This window comes from Physeter macrocephalus, chromosome 15 (genome assembly GCF_002837175.3).
Source record: "Physeter macrocephalus isolate SW-GA chromosome 15, ASM283717v5, whole genome shotgun sequence".
Taxonomy (NCBI): domain Eukaryota; kingdom Metazoa; phylum Chordata; class Mammalia; order Artiodactyla; family Physeteridae; genus Physeter; species Physeter macrocephalus.
In genome coordinates this window covers 240,079-252,110 of record NC_041228.1, presented here as the reverse complement: position 1 = coordinate 252,110, position 12,032 = coordinate 240,079, and the positions used below count along the sequence as shown (strand labels likewise).

General features: G+C 56.1%; 1 protein-coding gene across 1 annotated transcript in view; it reads right to left on the bottom strand.

Annotated features, from left to right (window-relative positions):
• The window catches only part of ARHGAP39 (Rho GTPase activating protein 39), a 62,838-nt gene that overhangs the window by 23,678 nt on the left and 27,128 nt on the right, over positions 1-12,032 (bottom strand). The window contains exons 3-4 of the mRNA XM_028500460.1: positions 11,091-11,525; positions 3,540-3,624 (exon numbers count right to left, since the gene is read on the bottom strand). Of these exons, the coding sequence (XP_028356261.1) occupies positions 3,540-3,624; positions 11,091-11,525 (520 nt within the window). The remainder of the gene's footprint in view (positions 1-3,539; positions 3,625-11,090; positions 11,526-12,032) is intronic.

Sequence of the window (12,032 nt, the reverse complement as noted above, 5' to 3'; positions counted from 1 at the left end):
CACAGGCTCAGTGGCCATGGCTCACGGGCCAAGCCGCTCCGCGGCATGTGGGATCTTCCTGGGCCGGGGCACGAACACGTGTCCCCTGCATCAGCAGGCGGATTCTCAACCACTGCGCCACCAGGGAAGCCCACACCCCACAAATTTTAAGTTGTGTTTTCATTTTTATTCAGTTCAAAATATTTTAAAATTTCTCTTGAGATTTCTTCTTTGACCCATGTGTTATTCAGAAGTGTGTTGTTTAACCTGCAAGTATTTGGGGGTTTTCCAGCTATCTTTCTGTTACTGATTTCTAGTTTAATTCCATTGTGGTCTAAGAGCAGATACTGTATTATTTATTTTCTTTTAAATTTGTTAAGCTGTGTTTTATGGCCTAGAATGTGATCTATCTTGATGAAATTATTTGATTTGGAAAAACTGCCATTTAATATCTTGTACAAATGAATCATATTTATTAAAGTGAGTGTTTGATAACTCCAAAATATAGATCTCTGGTGGGTCTGTTTCTACTATCTGTTTTTGTTTCTAATCAGTTCTGGCAATTTTAGACTGAAATTCTGGTGACTGTGTATGAAAAACTGTAGAAATAATTTGAGGCTCTGGTTTACTTTTGTTTCTAGCAGGCAGCTGGGATAAGGGCAGATCACCTGAATCCCATCTGGTACTGAGGTGACTGGAATTCGGGCATCTATTCGAGGACTGGTCTACTTATGGCTCACCCTATGCCTTTGGGTAGCCTTTCAGGAGTCCCCGTAGAAACATGGAATGCTGCCAAGGTCCCCTCTGTGGCTCCTGAGGCGGTGACACGTGTGCTGGGCTGCACTGACTGCCAGACCTTGGCCACACGTCCTGGCTCCTCAGATGCCTGCAGGAATATTTGGTCTATTTTGTTCTTGTTGTACAGGCTGGTCTCAGTTAAGTGAATCCACCATTACAGAAAGGAGAAATCCCAAGCGTCTTAAGAAACCAGTTGTGTAGTCTGGTCCTCCGCCTTTGTCCTCTGACTGAGGCTGGGGCTTTCTGGATAAGACCATGAGTCCTAACTACTGGGCGTGGGTGAGGCAGGACTTAGAGAGAACCAGGGTCAGCATGTGTGATCAGGGTGAGAGTGGGTGAGAGTGAGAGGCCTCGGGCCGGGCAGCCTGCTCCAGCATGACCAGGACCAAACCCTGCAGCCTGACCTCACCACCCAGGGGAGAAGTCAGACTGCAGCAGGGCTCCACTCCTGGTTGCCGGAGGCTGCTCCCGGCCTGCCTCCCAGGCCTGCAAGCAGGCAGAGCGGAGGGTGGCAGTTAGTGTGCCCGGGGCCAGCAGACCCAGAGAGCCAGCTCTGGAGCACGAGAGATCTGTGGCTGAACTCCAGGCCATTGTTCCCTGGCTGCAGGCTGTGGGAAATCACCTCCCGGCTCTGTCTCAGTGTCCTCATCAGTTCCTAGGAGGATTAAACAACACGATGCGCAGATGATGCAGATGCGCATGCGATAAAGTCCTTAGCTCAGCACCGGCACACAGGAAACACTCAGCGCCTGGGAAGCGTTAACATCTTTTCACCCCTCAGCAGGAGGGACCCCACCCCTCTGCCGGCGAGGGGGGCGGGGCTGCGGCTGCGGGATGAGGAGTGTGGGAGAGTGTGTCCTGTCGGGCGGAGTCCAGAGCACAGTCTACTCCCGGGGCCCAGAGCGCTTCCATTGAGTCAGGGCAGAGGCGGGAAAGGGGCAGCAGGAAGGAAGGTGCCCGGCAGACGGCACCCCTGGCTGAGGGCAGGTCACCCGCACAGGAGCCTCTGACTCCATCCCCAAGGCAGGCCCCGGGGTCACGGGCTCCCTGTCTTACGGGGAAACGAGGGCCGGCCTCAACCAGCCGCCCCGGCGCAGGCGGCCTCACTTCCCGCCCCACAGGCCGGCCCCCCGCAGCCCCGCAGCCTCGCGGGGGGGTCCCCCACCGCGCCCCCTCTAGCCTCCCGCCCGCCCGCCGGCCCCTCTGTCTCCTCATGGCTCCCCAGACCAGGAGTCCCGTGCTTCTCTCTCGACCCCTAATCCCCTGTCGGCTCTGCTAGGCACCTAGGCGAGAGACACGGCCCCACGCCCGTGTCCCGAGAAGGCTTCCAGCCCACGAGGAGAGGCAGCCTGCCACGCCCGCCCGGGGAAGTGCGGGAGCGGGCGGGCGGGGCCTCCGCTCAGCTGGGGCGGGCGGTTGGCAGCCGGCAGTTCTCCGAAGAAGAAGGAGACGCCTCCTCAGGGAAGCGCTGCTCCACGTGCGGCACCCAGAACCCGGCCGGAGGGAGCGGCAGGGAAGGCGGGCTCGGACGGCTGCCGCGCGGGTCTGGAGGGAAGCCTCTGCCCGAGATGCGGGCGCGGCTCACGTGCAACGAGAAGAGACCACGTCAGAAAACCGGAGCCACGTGGTCCTCTGACCACCCAGCAAACCGCAGGCCCCCGACATGCCCCGCACCGGGCTGCACGGCCGCCGGCACACGGCCGCCCTCCTCAACAGTCTCCCTGTCCTTCCCGCTCTGTCTGGCCAAGGGAGCTGCTCTCACACCCGGCCCAGGTGGCACCGGGACGGCAGGGCCAGGGCAGTGCCGGGCCACCACAGAGCAGGTGGCACGTGCATCCCGCAGGGCCCAGGGCCGTAACGCGCAGCCGGCAAGAGCGGGACACACTGCACGGGAAGAAACACGTCCGGGGACCTGCCCTGCCCTGCCCTGGAGCCGGGGGTGAGGCCCTGCACGTCAGCCACCACACCCCTTTACCAAGGAGAACGCGGGAGGCCACAAAACACACCTATGGACACCACCACACCACTGGCCCCACGCAGGCTCCGATCCCTTCCCACATCAACGAGCCCAGTCACCACGTGCCAGCTGAATCTCTAAACTGAGCAAACCGCCAAAGGCCCCTCGCATCTTCAAGTCCCTCCACAATACACATTAATACTGCTGGCCTGTGCCGGGGGCACCCAGGCCACCAGGGGCCTAGCACCCGGCCCGGCCCCGCTCGGCTGCAGGGGAGGTGCTGCCTCCAGCCTGGACACACGAGCTGACAGGGATGGCCCCTGCCCAGGCCGACGGCTGCTGTGCCCAGGGTCCTGAGGGTCGTATCCAGAAACCCCAATGCCCTGCAATGCCAACCCAGGGCCGAGGGAGGCGAGCCTCCTGCCTTCCCTTCGGCTGGCACCAGTCTTCCCCACGTGGCCTGGGAAGCACTCCGATGTGTGGCCCGGAGGTCCCAGGGAGACCACATGCTGAAGAGCCCCCGAGGAGTCTGCCAGGGGCCGGGGCCAGTACCGCGGACTCAACAGCCCCCCAAACTGTGCAGTGACTGGCAGCTGCCATGCGAGCCTGGGGCCACTTTGCCCCAGTGCTGGTGGCCCTGACGACCTCTCCTCACGTTCCACTGGCTGGGGCAGGGCCCTGCGTGCTGTGTACATCCAGCTGGTTGCTTCCTGCTGAGCCAGACTCTCCTCCAGCTCACCGAAGAGCTGCCAGGAAAACCACCCCCGGGTCAGGAGACAGGGCCAGGCCTGAGGCAGGGGCCCTACCTGCAGTGCAGAAGGTGGCCGTCCGCGCTGTAATCCGGGTAAATTTCATAGTCCTTCTCAAGGAGACCTCCTGACGGTGAGGAACTGAAACGCAGCAAAATGAAAAGGAGACGTGAACAAACACGAGACATCAAAAACAGCACGCCTTTGCTTCACTTTGCAGAACGCGGGTGCCGTCCTTCTAGTTTCTCAGGCACAGCGCCTGCCCACAAAGTCGTCCCCTCACCTGGGCTGAGTATTTCTTGTGCCCTCACCACCCCTCCTGGGTGCCTGGAACGTGGCCCGGATTGAACGGACTGGAGGCCCACCGCCCTCCTACAGGGACAGCCCACTACGGCCCAGGTCCACCTCAGAGCTGGGGCTCCGGCCGATGAGCTGCGGCTGGGCCAGGGCTGGAACCCAAGGCAGGTGAGGCAGACACACTTCCGCTCCCACAGGGCTCACACTCCGGTGCAGTCCACTGCAGAACGAACCAGAACCTCAGGCTGCTGTAGGCCGAGACCGGAAACAGCTCCAGGGATGGCTCTCTGAGGGGGTGCGTCTGAGCTGTGGACAGGAAAGCGGGCCAGCAAGGGGGCCGAGCTGGGCATAGCCCGGGAACAGGGAGAGGCCACTGTGCTGAGACGCAGCGGGTGGTGAGGAGGGGGACACAGAGGGGCTCGGGCCAGGCCACCAGGCCCCAAGGGCTAGCCACGCCAGGAAGCCTGCATGCCCCCCTTCAGGTCAGGGGGCAGCTAACTACAGCCTGTGGGCCACGTCCAGCCTGCTGCCTGTTTTTGTATAGCAGGTGAGCTAAGAATGGTTTATATATTAAAATTTTTGTGTGTGTGAAATGTGAAAACTACATGAGATTCAAATTCCAGTGTCCATCAGGAACATGACGTGGGAACACAGTCCCATTCTCTCATCTGCAACAGTGACGTGCGTGGCCACGGCAGAGACCACAGGAGGTGCTTGCATCGCTCAGCGTGGCGCAGGCCCAGCGATGCAGCTGCACCTCATTGGCCTGAGTGCCACACGCATGGCCGACCCATGGTATTTCACTGACGCTTTTACTACCCTGCCTACCCACAATGCCACACCATGAAGAGAGTGGGCCTGTACTGTTATGCCTTTCAGGTGCGGTGGCCATGCGGGCTCTTTGCTGCTGGGTCGGTAGGACACACAGCCCTGCTGGAAGCACTGCAATGTCCCAATGTGCACAACAGTCAGAGCCCGAAATGGAAATCTCATCGCAGCAGAATTACTTCACAAAATGAAAGTGAAAAAGACCCTTACACCAAGTAAGCTCCCGAGTGGCTCATTTGTTAGCCAAGCAAGGAAAGCAAGGAAGGCTGTTCACCGATGATGAGTTTATTAAATTGTGTTGACTGCAGCAGCTAAAGTTACGTGTCCAGAGAAAATAAACCTGCTTCAGACTATCAGCCTTTTGGCACGGACAGAGTCTTGAAGAGTCAAGGACAGTGAGAGCAGCACCAGCAGCCAAGGACCAGAGGGTCCCCAGGCTCTTGATGGCCGCACGCTCCCAACGCTGCTCTGCAGCTGCTACTTCACTCAAGCAGTCAACACCGAGTTTGAAGTGACTGAGGAATTGGCCTCTATGAATCATCTCTGTGGAGCAACTACAGCTGAAATTACTGCCAAAGAAGCTGAGAAAACACCTAATTCAGTCCAACCTGAAGTGGAATCTGCTAAGATGTGTTAACAACTGATCATGCTAAAACATGCGTGTCAGAAGAGGCTCAGCTGGTAACCCACAAGGCCCGCACAGGGTGGGTGTTTAAGGGTGCGCACCGTACCCTTCACTGGCAGGTGCTCTGCGGAGCACACCAAACCCATCACGAGTCATGAGACAGGAGCATCGGCTGAGAACTTCCTCTGCTCTCCTGGACTTTGCCGTCATCAGTTCCATGGATTTTTGTCAGAAATAGAAGCGAAACATCCCGACTTGACCTACTACACAACAGTTTAACAGCTTGAAAGGGGAAAGTTTTACTGCAGTTTTTTAAACAACTCACGACCTAGACTGAAATTTTCTGTTTGAGAAAAACCTCTCCTCGACCACTATCATCAAACATTGAATATGAGGGTTTTTTTTCAGATTTGAGAATGTTTCTCAATGAATTCAACCTAAGATTATAAGGCAAACAGAACTTATATGAGATCCCAAGACTGCAGTAGAGTCATGTTGACGACAGTGAACGTCTGAATCACAAATAATACCAGAGGCTGTTTTATCATCTCCTTCCCGTGCCACAAAAATTAAAACAAGATGCAAGATTTCCATTCCCACACAGTTTTGCAGCAGATATATTTTCTGAGCTCAAACTACTGGTGAACCTCAGAGGTACTGCAGGTTTAGTCCCAGACCACTATAATAAAGCCAGTCACATGAACGTTCTGGTATCTCAGTGCAAACAAAAGTTATGTTTACACTATACTGTAGTCCATGCAATAGCCACCTGGGTTTTCTGAGGAATCTGAACTCTAGGACTTAAATGATAGAAGAAAAGCCCACAACTAGCTAAGATGCTCTTAAATACAAAGAGGAGACAGGGCTGCTTCCTAGCATACACGAGGCTTGGGTGGTGCCGAAAGAGTAGACTGACGGCGCTGCAGGGAGAGAAGGTGGCGTGTGGCGCAGGTGGGTCGGGGAGGAGACGGAACGAGGATCCTTCTGGCCACACACGAAGGTGGCACCAGGCAGACCTAGGCCTCCACGTGCAAGAGAAAACTATAAAGTTAACACAAGACATATAAGCGAATACCTCTGGGCCTAGGCCAAGAAAGAACTTTCTAAGCAAAACATTAAAAACAAACCACAGGCTTCCCTGGTGGCGCAGTGGTTAACAATCCGCCTGCCAATGCAGGGGACACGGGTTTGAGCCCTGGTCCGGGAAGATCCCACATGCCGCGGAGCAACTAAGCCCGTGCACCACAACTACTGAGCCTGCGCTCTAGAGCCCGCGAGCCACAACTACTGAGCCTGCACACCGCAACTACTGAAGCCTGCGCGCCTGGAGCCCGTGCTCCGCAACAAGAGAAGCCACTGCAGCGAGAAGCCCACGCACCGCAACAAAGAGGAGCCCCCGCTCACCTCGCCGCAACTTGAGAAACCCGTGCACAGCAACGAAGACCCAACGCAGCCAAAAATAAATAAACAAATTTATTATTAAAAAAAAGAAAAAGAAAACAAACCATAAGGCGAAAATAATGGCAAATTTGGTTGCGTCAAAATCAAGGACACCAGGGACCAGTCAGCAGGCACGCCGGGGGCACTGGTGAGGAGCTGAGCCCTGGGGTCCATGAGGGCTCCTGCAAACTGAACAGTCAGCCAGCAGCTCCAGAAGAAAGTGTGCAAAAGGCAGAAGCAGCCAATTCACATCTGCGAGATTCTGCCTGACCAGATCTGCTGGGTAAGCCCGGTCCAGGGCCGCCCTGCCGGTCACTCACCCCAAACGCTCCCACCCAGGCCCCGGGCACAGAGGAGGAGGTGCAGGGCTGCCCCGGGCTGCAGGGTGCGCGCAGCTTAAGAGCAGCGTCCTGCGGCGGGGAGCACAGCCCACAGCCCCTCGTGCACAGGAACACACTGGGCGGCGGACGCACGCATGGAGCAGTTTGCGGACGACGCAGGAAGAAGGGTGACAGGAAGAGCCTGGGCCTGGAGGACACGAGGATGGTAAACCACATCCTCTCGCCGCATCAGGGATCCCCAGGAAGCACCCCCGCAACCATCCCGCCAGATCAAGGACAGGTGCTGGAATGGGTGAAGCATGACCCTAACCCTACAGGTTACTGAGGAGAAACACACCTAAAGCACATGGGAAAGGACTGCCGTTCAGAGGTTCAGAGGCAAATACTAACCACGGAGAAACTGGCCGACGCTACTTCCAAAGCACACTTCAAGGCAAAAAACATCAGCAGGTAAACAACGTAACGACAAAGGAAAAACGCATCAGGACACCTAACTGCAAATCTATGTGCAGCCGATCCACAACTTCCACACACAGGCAGCAGCAATGCGAGACAGGAAGGAGGGACAGACCAATTCCACCGTCTGGGGAGACTTTACCTCTCAGAATCAATAGATCAGGTAAACAAAAAATTAGTAAGAAACTCAATTGACACAATTAACAGATCTGACCTAACAAACACACAGAGAACCCTAGACCTAACAGAGAACAGAAATTTTTGAAGTAGTCCTGAAATCATTTATAAAAATTCAGGATTTAGGCTACAAAGCAAGTCTCAAAAAAAAAATCATGCTTTCTGGCCAAAATGAAATAAAGTTCACAATCAAGAACAAGAATGGAGAGTAACCTACAGTTTTGGAAATTAAGACATTTCTAAATTACAAATGAGTCAAAAAAGCAATCATAATTAAAAACAGAAAATATTTAAAATTGAACAATGAAAATTCTACATACCAAGAGTTGTGTAATAAAACTTAAGTAGTATGCTGAGGGAAGCATCACTTCAAAAGTTCATTTCAGAAGAAACAGTGAAAACAGATGAGTTAAGTTTCCAACAATAAGTTAGTAAAAGACTGAGAAAAAAACGTCCAATAAATAGAAGAGCAGTGATACAAAAGAGGCTCTTGAGCGCTGGAGCGGGTTCTCTGAGAAGACTGAGCACGTGGAAATCCTCCAGGAACCTGCGCAAGGCACAGCAGCAGGAGCAAAGAGCCTGTGTGGACAAACGTCCACGAAGGAAGGGGCACCAGGGCAGCCTATGCCAATGTGTCTGTGACTTAGATCAGCAGGCCTCCATAAAATAGGATTTCAGGCAGTAAAACGCCTGAACATTCCTGCAAGCAGTAAAGAAAAGGAATCAGTAGTCAAAACTCCATCCACACAGATCACAGGCCTGGCTGGTGAGCAAGTGCTCTTTGCCAGGCACTCTAGGAACAGACAATGTTTCAGAGGAAACACTCCCACTGTTGATAAAAAACCAGGACACACAGAACAAGGAGAAAAGTATAGGCCATTTTCACTTATCAACATGGAAAAAAAATCCTAAATAAAATATTCGCAACCTGAATCTATTTTAAAAATTACACAGAGTATCCCAGGAACACATGAAATAGATGATTGTTTAAAAATGTTGATTGTAGTAGCGCCTGGGGCTGCTGGAACCAGCACCACAAAGTGGGCATCTTAGAAGAACAGACATTCTCTCACAGTCCTGGAGGCTGGAAGCCCAGGATCGAGGTGCCAACAGTGCCGGCTCCTCCTGGATGCTTGGAGGGAGTCTGTTCAGGCCCCCATCCAGCTTCCGGTGCGGCCAGCCATCCTTGGTGTCCCTCGGCTTGTGGCCCCAGGGCTCCAGCCTCTGCCTCGGACGTCAGGGTATTGTCCTGTGCATCTGTCTTCTTGCAAGGATGCCAGTCCTGTGGGACTAGGGCCCTGCCCACTCCAGGGTGGCCCCATCTCAGCTTAACTAATGATGTCTGCAGCAGCCCTATTTCTCAATGAGGCCACATTCACAGGTGCTGAGAATTAGGACTTCAGCATATCTTTTGGGGGACAAAATTCAACCCACAATAGACCAAGAAAATGTACTGGATAAGGTTCCGCATCCATTCATGCTAAAAAGCCCAATAACAGAAAGGGATGCCGCAGCCCGATGGACAGTGTTACACGGCCAGCAGGCCAGCAGCCTGAGCATAGGGACAAGCCCTCCCTGGTTCATCCTCATTGTGAAAGTGCTGACCAGCTTGGGACAGCTGGCCAGTGTCACAGGCAACCCAGGAGACAGATGGTGAACTCTACTGAAACTAACGAGAGCTCAACAAAAGTGTAAAAACAGGACTGACAAATAAAAATTCATGTCTGTATACCAGTAACGATCATATGACTTTATATGGTACCTAAAAATAAACCTTAAAAAAATATGCAAGTCCTTTGTGGAAAACAGTGTAAAATGCACCACCTTTATCTATGGGATAAGGTGACATGATCAAGGTGCCTACTCCCCAGAAATCCGACACAATTCTAATCCATGTCCGAACAGGGCTTCTGGTGGGAACCTGATCCCAAGCCGACCCCATGATCCGAGTCACCACGCTGCATCCAGGACACTTTTGGAAAGAAGACACTCCCACCCACAGATAGCGGGCATGGGTGCTAGACACGTTGGTCAACAGAATCCTAAAGAGTCCAGTCCCTTCACCTGACTGCAAGGACGAGCCAGCACCCATCACAACCCAAGGCAAACGGGAGGGTATCTGAGCCCAAAGGCTGTCAGATCTGCTGGACAGGAGGAAGCAGCCAGCCTGAGCTCCATGAGGACACCAGGAGGGCGGAAGGCTGCTTTTAAAGCTCACCCGTTTGCTTCCTCCTTGGGGCTCATCCCGGGCTCTGGCTCCTGAGGACAGCTCCCAAACGGCCCTTCAGCCCGCTCAGGCCCACCTGCCCAGGCCTCAGGCTCTGGCCCGAACCCAGCGTGTGTCCAGCACCCTCGCTGACCTGCCCCACGGCGTGTCCAGCTCCCCATGCTGTGCAGGAGCGGCACAGCCAGTCTCGAGTCCCAGCGCATCCAACTCTGCCTGTCTGCCCCCCCGCACCCTCGGCGCGCGATGCCACCGTCCCTAGCCTGGCACGTCATTCTCCAAGGAGCAAATGGACCCACCGTGTAAGTCGGCTTTCGACTGCTTTGTGGTTTCCACTGTCCCGAAGTGGAAACCCAGCCTGCCCAGCCCCTTTCCCGCCACCCTGTCCCTGCCCAGCCTCCAACTGCAGATCCTCCCTGGCTTCTTTCTGGTAACTTCCAGTCTGTTTGGTTTTCTCCAGGGCACATGTCATCCGGCCATTCCTTCTGGACTTGGTCCCTTGAGTGCTGGGCCCTGGGGTCGACTCTGGTGTCTGGGACAGGGTCTGCTGAGTGCCAACTCTGGGGTACAGGCACTCAGGGTGCAGCCTCTGGGGAATGGGCACTTGGGGTGGGCCACCAGAGCTGGGGGGAGACGTCCAGATGTGCGAGGCCAGCAGGAGGTGTGAGCCCTCACTGTTCGCCAGTCCAGGAGGGAAAAGAGTCACCTCTGCATACAGCCACGGCGGCCGCTGGACAGGGCCGACACTTCCTGGGCTCTGCCTCACTGCCGACCACCTCAGTCCTTCCTTTGTAAAACGGGGCTGACCCCTCACCTCCCTCCCAGGATGCTGGCGAGATCTGTCAAGCTTGGGCAGGGGTGCTCGGTGCCAGGTGGTACGGATCCCCACGGATCTGCGTCCCGAGAACGACAGGCTGGTCTGCCTGGGGAAGGCACCCCCTCCTCACACGTACTCTGCGGGGCCGGCTCTGGGGTCCCGAAGCCACGCTCGCACTTCCCCCGGCGGAAAGAACCAAGCAATTTCACAAGGAGCCAGGAAGCCCCCAGCCCCAGGCAGGCAGGTCCAGAGAGCAGAGCTGAGCAGCCCTCGCTGCCGGGCTCCGCCCCGGCGGGGGCAGGGGAGCGCGGCCCTTCCTCCCTGCACAGGGTCCCACCCCGAGGAGGCGGGCTGCTGCGGCCCCCGCGGCCCCTGCACCCCTCGCGTCCGGCCCGGCCTCACCTGCCGCTCTCCTCCTTCACCGCCCCGAGCACGGCCTGCCGGCTGGCTCGCCCCACAGTCTCCTGCACCTTGTCGCCGGCATCCAGCTCGGGCTCCAGGGACGAGCTGGTGCTGCCGTCATGGCTGACGCTGCTGCCTCTCCCAGGGCTGTTCTCAGCCGAGGCTCGGGGGGACTCGGTGTTCTGCTTCAGGGTCTGCAGCTTGGCCAGGGGGATGATGTCGCAGTCCTGCGGCCGGTGCCACACCGTGCGCTGGGTGGTGGCGTTATAGTAGTAGAAGCGTGACGTGTTGGGGTCGAAGAGCTCCCACCACTGGTTCTCGCTGGTGCGCTTGATGCGCACGCCGGCCGGCGGGTCCCACACGCACTCGCCCGTGACCAGGTTGGCGTACATGCGCTCGCGCGTGCGCGGCTCGATGATCTCCACCCACTCCAGCCTGGGGAGAGGGACGGCAGCGTTAGGGTGCGAATATTCTGCCCATCGGGCCACCCGCCCTGCGTCCCGTGCCTGCAGAATGGCTCATCCAGCACCAGACCCGTCCTCATATCGGCCAGCCTCAAAAGCAAGAAATCTTGTCACTTATAAAACCGACGCATACCTAAATTCCATCCACCTCTGATTTTCTACATGCTCATTAGGGCCCAGCCCTGGGAGTGGTGGGGACCTTCCAGCTGGCCCCACATTAGGGATGCCCTGGGTTCTGGCTCCCTGTCCTCAGAGGGCCTGGACCACACGCACTGCCCACACTCCTCCCAGCCAGGGGCCAGGTCCCTACAGGATGCCCTGGCTGCTCTCAGCAGCAGCCACTGCAGGCCACCACCACCTGTCCACCTGCAGCAGAAGCGGACTCCACCATCACTGTGATGCCCCAGTCAAAAGCGGAGATGGTTCCCCCCAGAGGCCCCCCAAGCACCCCCCACCCCAAGGAGAGGGCTTCCATCCA